General features: G+C 40.4%; 1 protein-coding gene across 2 annotated transcripts in view; it reads right to left on the bottom strand.

Annotated features, from left to right (window-relative positions):
* Positions 1-20,997, bottom strand: part of AMPH (amphiphysin) — a 181,015-nt gene that overhangs the window by 82,292 nt on the left and 77,726 nt on the right. For both annotated transcript variants that reach the window (XM_031951921.1, XM_031951931.1), the window contains exon 2: positions 19,521-19,601. In XM_031951921.1, the coding sequence (XP_031807781.1) occupies positions 19,521-19,601 (81 nt within the window). The remainder of the gene's footprint in view (positions 1-19,520; positions 19,602-20,997) is intronic.

Below are 20,997 nucleotides of genomic sequence, written 5' to 3'. Positions count from 1 at the left end.
TGATTTTACCCACCCAGCCTCTTTGGAGTTTAACCTCCTTCTCTCCAGTCACACAGACATGACCCTAGCCGAAACCTTAACCTCTCTAGCTTGGACTACCCCAATTGCCTCTTGGCTCCTGGCTCTTCCCTACATACCAGCTGCTTAAAAAGCTTCCCAAGTTACAGGTTGGAAGCAGCCAAGTCTTACAGTTCTAGAATAGAATCCTGAATGTGGAGTCGGGATGACTTATGTTCAAATAAATTCTCAGACATTTTTAGCTGTGTGACCCTCAGCAAATTATTTCACTTCTGTTTGCCTCAGTTTCCTCATCTGTGAAAAGAGAAAATTGGACTAGATCTCTGCCAAATTCCATGATCTATGATCCTATAATTATCCCACTCCAAAATTTTCTGTTTTTGCTGCTCTTTCTAGACTCCACTCCCGGTTCTTCAGACTAGCATTTAAGACTCCCCTCCCCCCCGTTTAACTTCTCCCCCCTCTCTAGCCTCATTCCCTATTTCTTCTCTCAGAACACTTCCCATTCTCTTCTAATTGGCCTGCCAGCCATTCCTGAAGAACTTGGTTATTACAGAATATTCTTCTCCCTCTTTGTGCTTTCCTCCATCTCTGACACTTCTCCCTCCCTCCCCAAAACGAACTGAAGTTTCCAAGAGCCAGATAGTTCTAAATAATTCTCGCTAGAGACACAAACTCAGAGGCAGTTCTTCAGAAATCTCCCTTCAGAGAACTGTAGGACGACCACTGAATGTGCAAAGATAAATTATTCACAGGCAAAAAAATCAATAAAACTTGAATTGTTGACATTTTCTTAGAGATATTGGAACTTCTCCTAGACCTCTTATAAATTCAAGGCCAAAAGAATGGCAAAATCAGAAGTCAAGTGTGCTCAGATGGGAGTGAAAAAGATTTCATCCCTCTCCCCTAAGAAAGGGTGGTCTCTTGGCCCTTCTATATGGACCCAATTAAAATCTATTCACAATTATCATCTTAATAATTCAATTCAAAACACATTTATTACGTAACAATGTGGAGTCAGCCAATGTGCTGGGTGCTGAGTATCCAAAAGCAAAAATAAACAGTCCCTGCCCTCAAGGAACTTGCAATAGAAGAGAGGATACAACATTACACCGATAAGTCTGTACAAAATACTGATTTAACAAATAAATAAAATAGGAAATAAATCTTCAAATAAATCTCTTCATACAAATTCCATATATTTTCTAAATAAAAAAGATAGTGAGAGATGGAGGAGGGAAAAACAGAAGGAGTGAGAAACAGAGAAATGGAAAAAAATAGTACAAAGATAAACACAATGGAAGGTGAGTAGCTGCCATTTTCTCACCAACCATACCTTGTGTGAGCAATGGCATAAAGATTTCCTTGAATAAATGGGTTTTTCTACTTGTAGTTCCACCTTCCTCCCCCCACCTTCCTTAGAACATTGTATACCAATTTAAGGCTAGTCTCAGGGAAAGTAAAAAAGGAATGGATTAAAACAACAATAACTAGAAAATTGAGTGGGTCAGGGTGAGCCTGGAGAGTCATAAACTCTCCGAGAATGTCTAGAAATGAAAAAAGGCAAGAAGAGGAAGAGCAAAATGCATTAAGTTCTGGAATCCCAGATGAAATCTGATGTCTGACCCAACAGTAAGCCTAGAATGAAGGCTAGTTAATCTCTTTAAGATAAGCTGAAATGGGCAGCAATAAATACAAGGATGACTTTCTATAGAGATGGACACAAAAGGATATTTAAGTGTTGGAGGAAAAAAAAGAAATGCATCCTGGAAGACCAGTGGAAATCATTGACCCTCAGCAATTAGTATATACAAGGCTGTAGTTATAGAGCGTGAAAAATGGAGAGTTTGTAAAAGTCACCATTAAAATACCATATTCTCCAGTTCATCTTTATACACGGTAGATCCAGGGGTATTATTCCTGTGAAATCAACCAATCAATCACCAAGCATTTGTTAAGCTCTTCAAATAAATGGCATAATTTTTGTAAAGCACTTTAGCACAATATCTGGCACTTAGTAGGTCCTGAATAATACTATCTAAAGGAAAAGAGACTGTCTACTCTGTGTACTCTGCTAACAGGTTTACAATTATTATCTCATTTGAACCTCCTGGGAGGTGGGTATGCTTTTTATCCCCATTTTAACTGAGACAGTAGTTAAATTTCTTTTTTAGGGTCATACAGCTAATAATTGTCTGAGGCTGAATTTGAACTTAAGTTTTTCTGACTCCCAGGTCCAATGCTATGGTCCCATGGTGCCTCCAGTACTTGTTCCTGTCCCCCATCTCCTATGTTGTAGGAATTATTAGGTGCTGAGGATACTTCGGGTGGTTAAACTTGTGGTAACTGTTGACATCCAGCTCAGACTGATGCCCTCGTTTCTACCATCAGCAGCAAACTTCCAGTTTCTAAGAGACTGATTCACTCAAGAGCAGCTGAAGGAGCTGACCAAGGTGGCTCCATTTCTAATAGTCACATAGAGGAGACCAGTTCCTGAGGAGGGATCAGTTCCTTCTGTTGGCTCAAAAGGTTGCGCATATATGTGTGTGTGTGTGTGTGTGTGTGTGTGTGTGTGTGTGCAAAGTAAAATATAATTTGTAATAATTATAAAACATAAAAAAATTCAAGTTGGTTAGGGAGGAGGCATTAGATCTGGGGAGATAAAGAGAGGCTTTTTGTAGAAGTCATGGTTGAGCTGACCCTTAAAAGATATTCAGGTTAAAATATTCAGTAGGCAGTTGACAATATGGGACTGGAGTTTAAAGGTGAAAGATTTGGGCTGGATCCCTAGATCTGGGAATTCTCTACATAACAGGATAATTAAACTCATGGGAGCTAAGGAGATGCAGGGGACAGAGAGAGCAAGAGTCAGATAGATCCAGACTGAGAGACAGATACAGAAATTGACATAGAGACAGAGAGACAGAGAAAGAGAGACTGTTAGAGCCAAAGACAGAGAGAAATGGAAACAGAGAGAAAGAGACAGAGATGGACAGAGAGACAAAGGCAGACACAGACACAGATACAAAGAGAGAGAAATTGGCTTCTTTTTTTTTGCTGCCGGGGGATTAGGGAGGTGGGGAGGGAGAGAAAAATATGGACACAAGGTTTTGAAGGGTGAATTTTGAAAACTATCTTAGCATGTATTTTGGAAAATAAAAATCCATTATTGTTAAGGACAATGCCCGGGTGAAGGGGCAGATCAATTTTCCGAGAGCCTCCAGAGCTGTGAATCATATCATCTGAAAGAGTTGCGGGGCAGCCTTTACTGACACAGGTGTTGCTGGACTGGGAATGAGATAAATTGGAGGCAGAGGGAAGAGGAGAGAGGTCAGACAACTCAACTGCCTCTCAGGAGAGAGTTCAGAGAACAGCAACTGCCTCTCAGTCTCCTTTCATCATCATCATCATCCTCTCACAGGAAGAGATCCATTCTACAGGTCTGAGTTAGATCTCCAGCAGCCACTGGCAGGTGGCTCCTGTATCACAACACATTATTTAAAAAAATAAGGATGATAGCCTGCAGAGAGAGAGAGAGAGAGAGAGAGAGAGAGAGAGAGAGCGCTATAAACAGAGCATGAGGCAAACAGACAGAGACACAGAGAATCAGAGCCAGAGCAGAAAAACAGAAACAGAGAGAAATGGAATCAGAGATACAGAGAAAGAAACAGATATGAAGACAGAGAGAGATGGAGACAGAGACAGAGACAGAGTCAAAGTCAGCTAGCCAGAGACACAGAATCAGAGCCAGAGAGACAGAGAAATAGAAGAGACAGAGATAGAGTAGTGTAAAGCAAAAGTTGTTAATTTAAGGACTATTTAAAATTTTTTGATTAATGGATCATAATATAATTGGTTTTCCTTGTAATCTTATGTATTTTATTTTATGCATTTTTACCACATGATTCTGATAAGAGGTATATAGGCTTTATGAGACTACTCAAAGGGTCCAGGTAACAAACAAAGCTTAAAAATTTCAGGTGTAGAGAGCGGAGAGGGCCAGGGCCAGTGACTTGGGGTAAGACCCACAGTCAGGAGGTTTGATATGGATGATGACCAATAATAAATACCAAGAAGGAATGGTCAAAAAGGGAGGAGGAGAACCAAGACAGAGATGTGTCATAAAAATCCTGAGAGGAGAGAGAATCCAAGGAAAAGAAGAAATAAATGCTGCCAGAGAAGACAAAGGATGAAGGCTAAAAAAAAAGCCCACCAGATTTGGCAATTAATGGGTCTTTAGTAACTCTGGTGTTTCAGCTGAGTGATGTGCTGGGGGTGAGAAATTAAAAGAGAAATGAGGAGGTGTCAGCCCCAAGTGCAGCTAATGATGATGAGCTTTTGGATCCTCAAAGCACTTTACAAACATTATCCCATTTGAAACTCACACTAATCTTAGACGGTAAGTGGATATGGATAAAAAAAAAATAGGCAGAGATTAATTCATGCCCAGGATCACTTAACTTAGTTAGTGCCTAAGGCCACATTTGAACCCAGGCCTTCCTGCTTCAGTTCTCGCACTCTGTTCACTGAGCTGTTGAGTATTTTCTAGGATTTTGCTAAGAAATAGAACACAAGGACCATGTATTTTATTCCAAGAGATGCTTCTAGTCAGAAACATTTTTTTAGGGAAAAAGGAGGAATCTCATAAATCAGGACTGATCCGAGGAGAGATCAATATCTGGACTAATTTGGGACTGATTCTCATACAGTGAATGAGGAGGGAGGATGGGCTCTGCATCCCCCCGGGGAGCCGAGTGCAGTGTGCACAATCACACAAGATGGCCTGCACAAATCTCCTTTATGCTCCTTTCTGGGTATCCAGATTGGACTATGATGAGAAAGGACTCAGTTTCACCAGCGTGGCAAATGGCCGGCCAGCCCCGGCCTAACCCCGGGAGATTTATTTTCCATGGAATCTCAGAGTTGGTGAAGCCCTCTGCAATTTTCTAATCCAACCCAAATTGTTGTTGTCCATCCTTCATTTCAGAGAGAACCAATGACATTCTCCTGACTCCTGTGGGAATTGGATCTAAATAAGGCAGAGATGCACACTCATCCACCTCCCTCTCCCTCTCAGATCCATCAAAGTCCGGTGGCAGGACAAAAGTCAGAAGGACAGGCAATGTCCCAGGATGCAGTCTTTGACAGCTCAACACTCCACTATACTCCATCTACCTTTGTAGTTATTGGAACAAATGGGTCTTGTGTACCCATTCCTCCTGGGGACATCTTCACATGCTTGGGATAGACATCCCTCTAATTCACCAGTGGGTATGAGGCTTGCCCATGGGTTCCCCTCAGCCTGTTTCAGCCATCTGCTGTGACGGGCTTTGGGATGTGGCCGCCGCCCACGCTGCAGCTTCATGGAACCCCAGGTGAGACTTTGGGAAAGGTGAACAACAAAGGTAAACAAGGAGCCCTGGAAAGCACTTAGCAAACCCTCTCATGAGAAGTGCTGGTCCTCCCTGAACATCCCATGCACCTTATAGAGCTTGACATAACTATCCTAGCACTGAATAGCATTTAAACAGGCCCAGGTCCACTGAGAGGCTAATTGGATACAACCTCTGAGTCCCATTTGAAATGGAATAAATATGGTGGTTGGGAATCTGTATTGCTAATTTATTCATAATTTTCTAACATTCCCTTTTGTTACAGAAGCAGCATTAGAACACGTCACAAGCTCATTATCCATCAAGAGGAAAATAGGCTGGAGAACCTATGGGTGGAGATCAAAGCAGGAAAACCACGGCCCATCTTGTCAGAAAGAAACCATATTGTGACACAGAAGATTGAGGAGCCAGTGAGAAGGGACCATAATAAAGACAAAGAAGGAGAAACATCCTGGACTTGTTTCACCTCACTAACCAACCATTCAGCAAAGGACAACAAAATCTTCTAGGGGTTTTCTGAAGTCAAGTTAGATTGGCTCTGGAAAGATGAGTGTTAACTATTTGATGTAAACATTTGGAACTCAGAAATCAGCAAATGCGAAAGTTAGAGCTAGATTCATTGTTTTGAGGATTGTTTTGATTTTTTAAAGTTATAAAGTAAATGTTAAAATTGCAGATTAAATTTAAAAGTGTCATTTTCTTTTGGAAGAGCCAGTTGTTAAATGTTTATCAGCATACAGTCCATCAAGATCATTTTCTTCCCTATATTTCTATCCAAAAAAATTGTAAATCCTCCCTTGTCTAAAAAAATTAAGTACAGTACAGTTGGGCCAAACAAATCAATTCTTTTCATGTCTGAGATTTACACATTTAGCCTCCCACTTCTCTGCCCAGATGTGGCAGGCACATTTAACCATCAGATCTCTTAAGTCAGCATTGGACACTACACTGATCCGATATCTCTATCCCAGCTAATGTTCCCATTTGTTGAAGCCTCTTATGAAAGAGAAGGGAGGGGAGAAAGAATGGAAGAAAGAAAGGAAAGAGGGCGTGAAGGAACAAAGAGAGAAAGTATTAATTATTGGGCTGGGATACAGATGGAAAAGAGACAGACTCAGGCATAAAGAAGTGAGAATTTTTAATAGGAGAAGACAATCCACATGGGAAATTGAGACTAGAGAAGGGAATTTCTTGGTCTGCTTTATCACAGGAATGGAGATAGAGCCATGAAGTTATTGATGGACAACTTTCAGAAGGAATGAAAGCATTGATTTGATAACTGTCTCCAAAATAAGAGGAAAAGGAGTAGGGGCAGGGGGACACACAAGATGGTGTAGGGGGGTAGAGCAGGAAGATGACTGGGGCAAAGCATGGTTGAAGGCATGGGACAGGTTTGAGATAGTGAGCTCTGGGTCATCACCAATCAGGGCAGCATGGACTGAGGGTGGCTTAGCTCCTCCAAGACATATTTCCAGGAGTCCAGTTTGAAGGGTTTGGCCCCAGGTGAACTCCACATTTTCCTTTGCAAATGGATATTTCTGTGATTTGGCAAATAGCCCATGGTAGATTAGACCCTGAAGAATGCTCTGGACCAATTTATATTCTAAGACCAGATAAATATATTATGGATAAAATGCTGTTTATTCCTCTGGTCCAGTAGACATTGAAAAACAGAATTTATGAAAAAATTCTGGGGGAGTTATTCACGCTTAATAGTAGAACCCAAAATCCATACAGGCCACATGGGACCTTGAAGGCTGTTTTCTCTCCTTCTTTTTCTGGATCTGGACCAGATGACAGTTCTCTTGGGGGAGGAGGGGTGAACTGCACTGGTGTTCCCCAGGCAGCTGAACTTGGAGAATGAATGACAAGGATACAGGCACGAGTTCCAGATGGTGAAGTAGGTCCCTGTTTCTGACACAATAGGAGTACTTGGTTCTTTTTGTTCATGAGAAATAGTACTAAGCTTGCCCAGGAGAGGAGGTAGGAAGAAATCATCCCTTCCTTTCCAGACAGACAATCCCGAGCAGAGCTCACATTATCCAGAATGCTACTCCTGGCAGTCCACAAACTTCCCAAAAGCATGGCCAAGGTCAGGGTAGCTTCTGAGACCTGACTGGCCCAGACATGACTCTAAACTGGGGAAGAGGCCAGTCTGAGGTCTGAGAGCAGCAAAAACTGGAACCAAAGTAGGTTCTCATCGATAGTAGAAACAGCTCAGTCTCCTATCCCACAGAACTGTAATATTTCACAGAAACAAATTGAAACCATTTACCAAGAGTTCTTTCTTTAGGATCATTTATATCAGAGGCATGAGACAAAACTGTTCAATCTTCACTTCCCCAGTCTTGCAAATTCTCACCACCACTCCAAACTCCAATGGAGAAATTTCAAAAATCTTGGGGAAATGGAGACAGTGAATATTAGAGAGAATTGAATCTAACCCCATTCAATTTGCAGATAAGGAAACTGAGGTTCCAAGAATGGATATAAATCTCATCAGCTCACACCAAAGATTGTGACAGAAATGAGAAACTGATCTAGGCCTCCAGCCTATGAATCCAGCGTTTCTACTCTGCTACCTAAAGATCATTAAACAAGTTCAGATGGAGAAAACACAAAGTAAAAGGGAGAGTGATTGTCTAGGGAATGAAGGAACATGGATCCAGAACTGGGTGAGGATCTTCACATGGCGTCCATGAAAAGAGACTAATATGGAGTGACCTTGGATGGGACCAGTATGGAATGACCATGGATGGGGCCAATATGGAGTTAGCATGGAGGGAGAAAAGCACATAGCAAGCAGGGAAGAGGACCACACAAGAATTCCCACTGTTAAGACAACGTTCCTCTTACATCAAGCACAAATTCAGCTCTGATCTTTTTACCCACTGTTCCATAAGCAGTCTGGGACCAAGGCTCAGGTTCTCATGGCCAGGAGCTGAGGAGGAGCATAGCTTTAAAGTGGGTAGCTAGAATAAATTCTGGACTCTTTTGTCTTTCTACCTCAAAGCCTACAAGAAACCTACAAGATAGATAAAAGAACCACTCTAAAAGCTCAGAGATTCCGGTGCAAGCTTTGAACCAATCCATAAATCTGAGGACAGCCAGCCTGCCCTGGTCTGCCCGTACGCCTTCTCCTTCTCTCCCAGGAGGAAAGCTGCCCCAGCTTTTGCCCTCTATCTGTCTCTTGCATCTGCTCCCAGTCTACAAGCAGACTTGCATTAGCTTGGCAAACACAGGCTGATGGAGAAGTGGTGGCCCCAGGAGTTATATGCTTATTTTTGGTATTTGCAGAAATTTCTCCCTTTCCAAATACATACAGGAGGAGAATAAAGTTAGGAGCAAAATAGCAAATGTCAAATTGCTTTAATTCCCCAGAGCAAAATTAAATTGGACTCAGACTTAAGATCTGTGTTAACAAAATCTCTGGCAACATTTGAAGTTCGGAAGGAAAGAAATTATCAAAGAGTTGGGGTTTAATGAGTGCATATTAGGGACCTTGCTAACCGATAACTAATACGACTATTATTCTGCAATCGCTGAGGATCAAAGCATGCTTTAGCTGGAGCATCTCGGAGCTTTGGAGAGGCAGGCAGTCCCCAGGGCTCTAGAGCAGGTCTCACCGTGTGACAAGTTAATAGATCACTGGCAAGCTAGAGGACAAAAGCCTGTCAAAGGGAAGCTGGCGGGAGTTTGCTCATTTACAATTTCTCCAGCTCAGGGTGTGCGGCAAGGACAGCAGACTCATAAGGACATGGAGTGAAGGAGTCCAAAGAACGATATCATTTATCTTTTGTCCCAGTTTTAATGAAGAAGGTACATAAATGAGGAGGGAAAGAAGGAAGTGATGGCAGATGCCATTTCCTCTGGGAATATATGTGCAAATCTGGGTTCTTAAAGGCCATGTCTGAGAAGTACTACTGAGGAACTATCAGATATCACCTGGCTACCCCATGAGAGAGCGGTTCATAATGTGAAGAACTCATGAGACATCTCTCACAGTTACAAAGGATGCCCTTTATTAACATGATAAGGACATGGGCTGAATAAAATAGAATTAAGCAATGTGTTTTGAATGGTTACTTTTAAGGGAAGAGGGGGAGGGAAATAAGACCAGAGTCTAGGGAGTTAGGGAGGGGCCAGGGAAGGAGTGTGCATTGAGTCTATTTGTGAGTAGTCTCTCAATGCATAGAGACGATAGAATCTGTCTTAGACTGTCCTTAGACAGTCTAAGGAGTTGGCTTATATAAGCATGTGTGTGTGACAACAGGAGCAGGATGAGAGATTAAAATTCTGACAATGGACTGATTAGAGTTACTGTTCTCCAGCACCACCTCTGTGATTTTCTAAAGACAGAGGGGATTAGGGTCTGGACTTGGAGACTTCTGCTGACCAGGAACCAGACTGGTTAGGATAGAGAATATCCCTCCTGCTACCCTTTCTCTAGAGATGCTGCTTCTACAATTAGAATGTATGCTCCTGGCGGGCAGGCCCCATTTTCCATTGGTATATGTTTTCCCAAAGTTTAGTGCATTGCTTGGCAAACAGTAAGTACTTAATATATGCTCTCATACATTCATTTCTATTCATGCTACTCCATCTTCCATTTCTCTGCCTTTGTACAGGCTGTGCCTCATGCTTGGAGCACCCTCCCTTTCCTGCTTCCATCTCTTGGAATTCCTCCTTCAAAGCAAAGGTCACAGGGCAGCTCCCACATGCGACCTTTTCCAATGCTCTCCTCCAACCCTCACTTCCCCCAAAGTCGCTTTGTTTATATTTTGCATTTATTTATTTTACTGCAAGTTACATCAGTAGATGTAAGCTCCATAAAGACAGGAGTTGATTTATTTGTGGGGCTTTTTTGGGGGGGATTATACTTTGGAATCTTGCCCAGCACCTGGCACACAGTAGTGACCTAACAAATTCTTGATGAATTAATAAATGAACAATTTGACCTTTCCAAAAGTGGAAAGATTTGTCCTAGGAGGTAGCGGCTCTTAATTGAAGGCACTTGCTGGTATGTTCCTGAAGGGTTTCTAATTCAGCTACATCCTCCATGGCTTCTGGGGTCCCTCCATGCTCCGGGATTCTGGGTGAGCTAATAAATAACTTTATGGGGCCCCCTTGAGGGATGGTAACTTTTTACAGAAATGGTAATCTGTGACATGATTAGGATATTCTAGCTCAATATTAAATGTAAATTATTCAACAAGAGCTACCTGGGGAGAACTGAGCAGGAATGGAATGGAATGGAGGTAGGAATCTTTTCAAATGGCAAAGTGATTCCACCCAGTCTTCTAGAACTGTCACAAATTAAATACCTGGAAAAGTTTAAAGGCCACTAGATTTAAATGGAAGCAGGACCATTAAGAGGTAGAACAATTAGGTAGCAGGACAGTAATCCTAATAGCACGAATTTCCATCAGTGATTTAGGGTTTACAAAGTACTTTGCCTGTATCATCACATAACTCCTCACAACAACCCTGGGGGGAAGGAGCTAGTATACTCAGGTTGAATGGGGTAAAATGATTTGCCCAGAATCCAATTAAATGTTTGAGGTGGGAGTCTTCCTGACTCCCAATCCAGCCCCCTTCTCCACTATGCCGCCTATGACAATTTTAATTAAGCCCAGAGGGATCAAACAGATAATGAGCATCCAAAATAGCACAGGTTCCTTGTACTGGACCTCATGAGATACTCTAAAGCCCTCCCTCAAAAGCATCTAATACACTGTTGACAGAGTTGTGAACTTATCCAGCCATGTTGGAGAACAATGTGAATTATGCCCAGAGTTATAAAACTGTACATAACCTTTGATCCAGGAATACACTGATTGTTCTATATCCCAAAGCTATCCAACAAAAAGGGAAAGGACCTATTTATACAAAAATATTGATAGCAGCTCTTTTTGTGGTGACTAAGAATTGGAAATCAAAGGAAGCCCATCAATTGCAGACTGATAGTCGTAATAGTTATGGGTTAGTGAGATCCCTGCTATGATTTATTTCCTTCTGAACTACAAATGTTGCCAGGGATTTTGTTAAGACAGATCTTAAGCTTGAGTCCAACTTCGTTTAATTCTGGAGAATTAAACCAATTTTACATTTGGCCAGTCGTCATATGGGCCAACTCAGACTGTCTCGTTGCGTATCTAAACAAATGGTACTTGATTGTAATGGAATATTATTGTGGATAAGAAATGACAAACAAGATGATTTCAGAAAAACCCTGGAAAGTCTTATAGGAACAGATGCTGAGTGAAGTGAACAGAACCAGGAGAACATTGTACAATAGCAATAATGTACGATGAAGAACTGGGAATTACTTACTCTCAGCGATACAGTGATCTGAGACAATGCCAAAAAACTAATGATGAACCATACTATCCACCTCCAGAAAAAAAAGCTGATATTTTTTTAATACAGATGGAAACATGATATTTTCAATTTCTTTGTTTTGTTTGTTTTTCTTTTATTCAAGTCTTCTGTACAAAATGACTAATATAGAAATGTTTTACATAATTACATGTATAATCTATATCTGATTGCTTACCATCATCTCAGGGAGGAAGAGAAGAGAGAGGTGAGAAAGGAAAGATAGAATTTGGAATTCAAAACTTTTCATAAAAATTTTTTTAATAATTATAACTTTTTATTGACAGAACTCGTGCCTGGATAATTTTTTACAGCTTTATCCCTTGCACTTACTTCTGTTCTGACTAAAAAATGTTTTTAAAAATGGGAGAAAAAACTTGTGCTAAAGGGAGCTTTACAATTTAGACCTTAGGAAATATTTTTAAAATAAGATCATGGAAATGGAGGCAAGTTTTCCTGGTGGTCAAGAAACCTGGGTACAAGAATATTTGGCACTTTTTATTGGTTTGAATAAATGACGTCTCATAGATTTAGTGTCTGTCAGTCCAAATCCTTACATGGTATCTGGGGCTCATTTGGGGAGAAAAAAATTAGCCAGACATTGATGTGTCCCTGGATTTCTTTCGGTAAGGAAATAAATCAGAACTGTGAAAGCTCTCACTTAAAAATGTTAGTCCAGTCCATGACAGAGGCTAGGCCTCAAATGATAACAATTATATTGTTTTAAACACAAGATTCATGGAATTCTTAAACCTTATGTTAATTGAAAGACTGTCATGAAGTAGAGTTCATGAAAAAGAGCAAATGTCTTTATTCTTTTTCATGAACTCTACTTCATGACAGTCTCCTCTTTCTACCGGAGTCCATTTCTCACCTGTCAGTCCTATAATAATGTCACATTAATTTAAAGAAGTGTCAAAAATTGAAGAAAGACATAAAATATTCTATCAATAATACACAGACAATTTTAATCAGGTTTGACCATCAAGTTTGGTAAGCTCAGCTCAAACAAAGGGAATCCATCAAACTGTTTTACTGTCTATATTTGAGCTTGAGTGATGAGGGACCTTCTGAAGAAGATCTGTTTTGCCAGTTAGTATGTAAGTTAAGAATACTCCCTGCACTAAAACAGACCAGCCAGTGCACTGCAATTCAGAAGGTTAGAGTGTTAATAGGCTGGGGTTGGGATGGAGAAGGAGGGGAGGAGACGGCACCAAAAGGTTAATAAATTTGCCCAGGGTCACACAGCTAATTGGTGTAGCAGAAAGGTTTTGAGTCCAGACCTTCTTATTCTGAGCTGTCTTTCTAAGGGTCAATTGTCATCCAAAAATTGACAAAAATAACCAAATAGGAGGCTCCAGGAACTGGGGCAAAAACTTGGAGATTTGAGACAGGATAGTCAAAGTGCCTTCTAGGAAGAACTGAGAATAATGGGTGGGAATTTCAAGGAATAAAATTGAGAATAGAGGTCAGGAAGACCTTCCTAACAATCGGAGTTGTCCCCGAGTAGAATGAACTTTCTGAAGATGGGAGAAAGGGTTTCCCTTCCTTGAAGGTCTTCAGGTAGAGGTTTGAGGGGGCCACTTGTGGAACAAGATATTCCAGGGATCTGGATCTGGGTTGGGGAATGGGCTAGTTTGTTGAGGTCTTATGTAACTGACACTCTTCTATAAGATTCTCTGACTTGGGGTCTTGTTTTCTGCAAAATTTTGCCCCTTTAACCCATAAGCATAAAACACTTCTTAATAGAATAACCTTCACCTGCAAATTTGTTTTCTTTGACTCCATATATTCATTATATATTTTTTTACTTTGATTTTTATTTCTTTTTTCAATAAAGAGGAGAAAGTGAGAAGAAGAGAAAAGAAATATTTGTTAACCAAAACAAAATAATTTTAAAATTGAGATTCGGTTTGCTATTGTTCTTTGTGCAGGCTGATCAGGGGCAAATTCAGTCTCAGAGTCAGTGTTCCATGGAATTGAGCTCATGAGGATTTCTTCTTTCATGAACTGTATTATTCTTTCCCTCTTCAACACTGTCCCTCCCCCTCTCCACAGACTACTCTCCCCACACAATCCCAGACAGAACTACAGCCTCACACAAAGGCTGGCTGTCCTGTGAACAAGGCCAAAAACTCTTTCCGTGGCTCTTATTGGTCCTAAGATGTGTTCTCACCCATCATTGGGCTTCCAACGTTGTAGAGAGTACAGCACCCAGCTTTGCTTTCCATGCATTTTTAATCCCCTTCTCTGAGACATTTGCAATGGGGCTATTTGTGCTTTGTTCTGTCGGTATTTTATAAGATCATTCATTTTCCACTTTTTGTATAAGAACCTGAATTAATTTGCTTGTTAAATTCCTACCCACCTCCTTTCTTCCAAAGCCCACATATCACTACCGAAGTAATAGCCAATGGGTTTTCACTGGCAAGAAAACTAAAGGAATATACAATGCTGATTTTTCTAATTAGAAACCCTGAATCTAACCACTTGTTCTTTGAGGACAGAAGACTTACTTATTCATGAGTTGCTGAGAAATATGGTCCCAACTCTCTTTATAGGATGAGTTTAGCCATAATCTATGTAAAAATGGAAGGTATTCTCATTTCCATGCATGGTTCACATTAGGATTGGGAGGATGATCTATCTAGCTTGATTTAACAGACATTTATTAAACTCATAATGAGACCCTAGGCTAGACATTAAAAATATTTAAAAGTAAAATTCAGAATCCATGTCTTTTCTGCTCTCAAGGGGCTTACAATGTAATGTGATGGAGATGGAAATAGGGATGGAAGACAAATCTGCAAAGAATTGGGATTATAAGGAGCAAATCTGTCTGGAGCCAAACCAGGACCATAGATAAGTACCCCAGTTCACATTGCAAAAGGACCAGGACATTGGGAATCAAGTCTAGCACAGTTCTAAATACATATTTCCCACATGAAATAATACTTTTTGATCATATTTGTTCTTCAATTAACATGCATATTAACATTTATCATTTGTCAAACATTGGAAAAATAAAGACAAACATGAAACTATCCCTGCTTTCAAAGGACTTACATTGTACTGTGGAGAAATAATATATATATGTCAAAATATAGTCCAATTATACACATAATGAATAAAAGATCATTTTGGAGGGAGAAGCACTAGCAGCAAGGCAAAAGGGAGTAAAGGTGCTATTAGACAGATCTGAGCTTGGTCATTCAAAGAAGACAAGGGAAGGAGGAAAAAGTACATTCTAGGCAGACAGGACATTTCATTCAGAGGAACAGTGATGGAACATGGAATGTCAAGTGGGAGGAAAAGCAAGAAGCCCGGTATGATTCAATTCTAGAGTGTGTGAAAAGGAGGAACACACATTAGGTCTCGGAAGGGAGGTGGAACCATCGTCATGGGCTTTAAATAAAAAACAGGTCTGCATTTGGTGGTAGAGGTGGTAGGAAGACAAAGTAAACCCATTGGACTACTGGAACTAATTACTTCTAATCCAACTTTCACCCAGTCACCAAAACAATCTTCCTAACTCATAGGTCAGTAATATCATTCATTTTACCCATAAAGCTTCACTTGCTCTTCAAAACTTCTAGGATTGGATATAACCTCCTCAGTCTAGTAGTCAAAATCCTCCACAATCTTGTGCTATGATATACCCTGTCAGCTCATAGGCAATCAATTAATTCACCTGACACATTTATTTCCAGTCTCTTTGCTTTTACATAAAGTGTCTCCCATTCTTTCCTCATCTCAACCATTCCAAATCTGTGTTTCTTCAAAGTTTAGATCTCAGCCTCTCTCCTCTGAGAAGCCATTTTCCTTCTTCAAAATCCTCATGTTAATTAACTTAAGTAGATTTTCCCTCTGTAGCATCTCTCCAATCCACCCCCTTCTCTATTCTGACCCTGCCCCCAACCTGGTGCAGACCCTCACCATCTCATACCTGGACTTTGGAATAGTTGCTTGGGTGCTCTTCCTGTCTCCAGTCTCTCACCACTCTATCCCAATATCTATTCATCCCCAAGAGGGATTGTCCTAATATGCAATTTTGATCTTGTCACCCACCTGTTCAATAAATACCAAGGACTCACTTTTGCCTCCATGATCGATTATAAAGCCTTGTTTTGTCATTCAAAGCTCTTCAAAATCTGTCCCCTTCCTATCTCCTTAGTCTACGTTCACCTTATTCCCAGATGCGTATTCTTTGATCCAATGACACCATTCTCCTGGCTATTCCTCAAAAAAGACCCTCCATCTCCACAATATAGGTTTTTCTCTGGCTGTCCCCATGCCAGCTTTTTGTCCTCATTTTTGCTGTCTGATTTCCTTGAATTCTTCAAGTCCCAAATAAAATCCCATCTTCTAGGGGAAGATTTTGCTAATATGCCTCAATTTGAGTGTCTTCCCTCCTTTAATTTTATCCTATCCATCCCATCTATAGCCTGTCTGCATATAATTGTTGCCTATTATCTCTCTTATTGGATTATAAACTCTTTGAAAGTAGGAACTATTTTTTCTTTGTTTTCATCTTCCTTTACATCTCCAGAGATAAGAAGAGTGCCTGGTACATAGTAGGTACTTTATATATACATATAGTTACACATAGTTATATAGAGAGTTTATAGTCATATATATGTAGCTATATAATTATTGTTATATATATATGGTGTTATATATATATATGTGTAGTTATATGAGTTATAGTTATATATGTGTGTGTGTGTGTGTGTGTGTGTGTGTGTGTCTGTGTATGTAATTCCCAAATGCTTATACTTGGCTTTTAAGAAATATATTTCTTATTCAAAATCCTTTCAAATTTATAATTTTATCTGCTAACATCTCTGAGAAAGAAAGAGCTCGATTATTCTTCCATAATATCAAAATATTTCTCGACCCAGAAAACTTAAAACTAAAATGCCACCCTTCCACCCCAGCTTTCTCACTACTCTTTATCCTAGGAACAAAGATGAAAAATCCTCCACCTGGCATTCAAAGCCCCCCTCCTCCATTTCCGATCTTCTTATTCTTTTCATTTCTCCCCCATAGACTCTTCCATCCAGTGATAATGGCCTCATTGCTAGTTTTCAAACAAAACACTCCTTCTGTTCATTCTGGGCATTTTCTCTAGCTGTTCTTCATGTCTGTATTTCTCTCTCCCTCATCTCTATCTCTTGAATTCCCTGACTGTCTGCAAGTCCCAGCTAGCATCCTCTCTTCTGCGAGAAGCTTTTATTGATCTTCCTTAATACTAATGCCTTCCCTCTGCTGATTACTTCTGATTTATTCTATAGATAGCTCATTTGTATGTAGTTCCTTTTGTGTTGTCCCTGCTCCTTGGCAACATGGATTGTCTTTGTCTTAGCACAGTGTCTGGTATATGATAGATGCTTAATAAATACTCGTTGCTTTGGTTGTTGTTTTCATACTCTATTGGCTAAAATAAAATAAATGCTAGAGAAGAAACTCAAAAAATCATCCCCTTGTGACTTTGGGAGTAGGAAAAGGTAACCTGCCGAGTGCTGGCTAAATAGACTCTATGGTTTTTATTACTCTTCAGAGATCCCACCAATCTGAGCCTGCCCTGGCAACAGAACCCAGAGAGATGCCGCAAAAGGTCACCCTGCACAAACCACGCCAAATGATTCCTCCTCCTGGAAACAACCAACCCAGCTTGGTGCATCCAAAGGTGGGAATTCTGGATTACTGGGGAAATGTCATTAAGCAGGTGAAAATAACTGGCTCCTTCTGAGGGGTATATCAATTCTCAGAACATTTACTGAAATATTTTTAAAAGGTCAGAGTGTATATCTTCAAGCTGGGTAAGCTATGTACAGGGGTCACACTATTCTTCCTCCATGCTTATAGTCTCCTCCCCATTCTCCCATTTTCCCTCTCCCAGTTTTGGCCCAGAGAGGGAAGATAGAAATAATTGAATTTTAGAACTGAAGGATTCTTGGAAACTCCTTCTCTAAACCCCATATTGTATAGATATGAAAAGAAAAGAATAATTTGTCCACTGAATGACCAGAAGTGGGACTAGAACCCAAAAGCTCATACATCTAGTTCAATTACCACTTTAATGATATTTATGTCACCATAATAGAGGCAGCTGTGGGGGCAGGGAGGCAGCAGTCACTGCCAATATCTCTGAGAAGATCCTTGGAGTTGCCCACTCTGAGGTTTTCTGAAGGTAACAAGTGAAAATTGGAGTTTCTAAACTGATCCATATCCTTTGGCAGTAAACTGAATGTGGTAACACGAGGAGGAGGGCCAGGGGAGATCTCTTTGAACAAATACACGTGACTCTGAAAAAATGGCTATTTGGGTGGTTCTGCTTATGGGTCTGTGTTTAAGTCCCCTGTTGTGTGCCTCCCTAAGACAGTTCAATGCATCGGGCCTTAGGGCAAACTGTCTGAGGTCTAATGCTCAACTAGAGATGGGCTTTTCCTCGAGATTAAGTGACATTGGTCAGCTAAATCCTTCCTGTGGAAAGAGGATAGGAAGATTTCCTATGATTTAAGACAATCAACTTAATTCTCCAAGGAAAAAAGTGATGAGATGGGTCACTGGTACAACGCTCAGCCTTGCCATACCAACAGACATGAAGAAGACAATATTTCTCAGGTAGTTTTCATGTTCTAATGTTATCACTAAGGCCTTTGAGTCTGATTCTTGGAGCAATTCTAATTTGCTATTGCTTCCCAGGTACCCACAGTTCCCGAGCCTATTGTGAACTTTGGATCAGGCCAATATAACCAAAGTAGCAACAAAACCAACTCATCAGTACTGTCATACTGTCTAAAATAGATTTAAAAGTTCTACTGATGGGTCCCGGGTCCCATTCCTCTATTCCTCCTCCTGAGTTAAAGTTTTATTAACTCCTTTTCTCTTGAACCAGTCAACTCTCAATATGCCCTTTGTGACAGTTTTTTTTAAAGTAAAGCTAAATAAACTACTACACCAACTGTAAGTGAAGGCACATGAAATGCTTATCACCCATAGAAGTCCACCTGTCTCCTATTTCTTCATCTTTTCTCTGCCAATGGCTTTTCACTCTTATTACTTTCTACAATTTTTAACTTAGTCATCACATTAAAATTCTGAAAAGTCATTTCATTTCCCAGACATTATACTTTGTTTTTCTTTTCAAACTTTATTCCTTTTCTCATTTTCAGATTCAGTAAATCAACAAAACTGAATTTCTGTTTATTATCATTTAACAAGCACCTGGCCTTGTTGTACAAAGCCAGTTAAGTCCCTGCCTTTTAGGAGATTACAGTTTTAAAATCCTGCATTGAAAGAGCCTCCTTAGGCTCCAGAAATCCTTGTGGGGATCTAAGAGGTAGAAAAGTTACATCTGCGTCTGTAATAATTTTGCATTAAGCAAAGCCATCTCCTGAAGAATCTTTGCAACAAGAGACACAAGATGTGCAGAATTTTCTATAATGCTTAAGTTACAGTTGTGTATATTAAAAAAAAAACTGTCATTCATTTTAGCTGAATTTGTTATCAGCTTTGCAAAAGTCCTGGAATAAATTCATCCTAAATGAAGGGCCCTCTTCCTCTTTGATCTTTTGAAATGGACCCCAGTTTCTACAAAATATTTGCAAAGGTTCTTCCTGCTGCCAGGGCATCTGTAGGAACCTTGCCTGCCTTTTCTCATGAATCCAAATGCATCTGAGTTACATGTGAACCAGTGGTGAATTCACCAAGATTTCTGGGACTCACCTCTTGTCGTTTGAAGTTCTGTACATACTCCTCAAACTGCTCATCTTTTGTTTCATCAGCTTTGCCGAGTTTCTGAAGAACCTGGTACACAAAGAAAACAAAATGTCATTCTAGTAATGCGCTTTGAGGAATATAAGTCATTGTGATCCCAGGCTGAGCACAATAGAGCATTTCTGAAAGAGCTTCCCCTTAACAAGAGCAGCTGTCATATAGTTCCAAAGTATTATTCAAGATGCCCATTATGAATACCAGACATGGTAGGAGTGAGCAAGCTGCAACATATAAACAAGTAGGAATGCCAAAGAAGAACAGGATGATACCCAGAAATTGTGTGAAAGAGAAGATGAGCTGGTCGTGTGGTGAAAGTAAGGCATGAGAAGTGGAAGCTGGTACTTTCATAATGCCAGGAGAAATTGAAAAGGGTCTATAACACACTGGAAGTACCTCCCATGATGGACTTTTGGGAGGATATGGACAAGAGACTTATAGGATGAAAAACACAGATGGGTTGAGAAGAGTTTCATGTAATTACATATCCATTGGAGAGAGAATTGGCCAAGTCTTAATTTGAGCAATCACAATGTCTATAGAATAGATTGCCAAGCACTGTGAACTTGCAGAAAGAGCCCAGTCTTTGGAATCAGCTTTCTGATCATTTGAAATGACCAGATAAATACAGAGATACCAGATACAAAAGAGGGGGACAACACTTTGAAAATGCCAGGCCAGTGTTGGTTCATGACCCATGATGCTGTCTTAAATGAAACCAGCCACATAGAATCATAGACTATGAAATGTGGAAGGAACTCTTGAGATCACCTAGAATTGCCTCCTCAACAAATGATCATCCAGCCTTTGCTTGAATGTGTCCAGTAAGAGGGATAAGCCCGGTGTCCTGCATAGCCCTTCCCACTTTGAGGCAGTTTCTATTGTTAACAAGTATTCCCATATAAATGAGTCTGAATTGGTCTCTTCTATTCATTACTCCTCTCCTGGAGACAAGCAGAGCAAAGTAAATCCCTCTTGCATGTGACAGCCCTGACAATTCTTGAAGTCAACTTTCAGGTCCCAAGTTTTTTCTTCTTCCAGCAAAATATTCCCAGTTTTTTTATCAAATCCCATGGCACAAATTTGAGGCTCTTCACCAGCCTTGTCATCTCCATGACCTTGGTCCCTCCACTTGACCCTCATGGGCTTTAGTTACTCATCTGTAAAATGAAGGGGCAAGACTAAAAAAATTGTATTCCTGAAGATAGCCAGTGTGATTTTAGAAGTTCCTTTCCATGTATGACCATGTCTGTCCCATATTTTCTGGACCATCAATTCCTCTTTCCAGAGGTCATCATGGGTGCTTGTTCCATTTACCTAACCCTTCTCTTGCCTTCCTCTCCTCCTTCCTCCATCAGACAACCTATGTGTAGCTCAGGAAGCTGAAATTCTGAGATCTCAAGGTCTCTACCAATGGGCACACCCAACT

Source organism: Sarcophilus harrisii, chromosome 1 (genome assembly GCF_902635505.1).
Source record: "Sarcophilus harrisii chromosome 1, mSarHar1.11, whole genome shotgun sequence".
NCBI classification, from domain to species: domain Eukaryota; kingdom Metazoa; phylum Chordata; class Mammalia; order Dasyuromorphia; family Dasyuridae; genus Sarcophilus; species Sarcophilus harrisii.
Note: the sequence above shows the minus strand (reverse complement) of the source record. Positions and strands in the feature narration are given on the sequence as shown.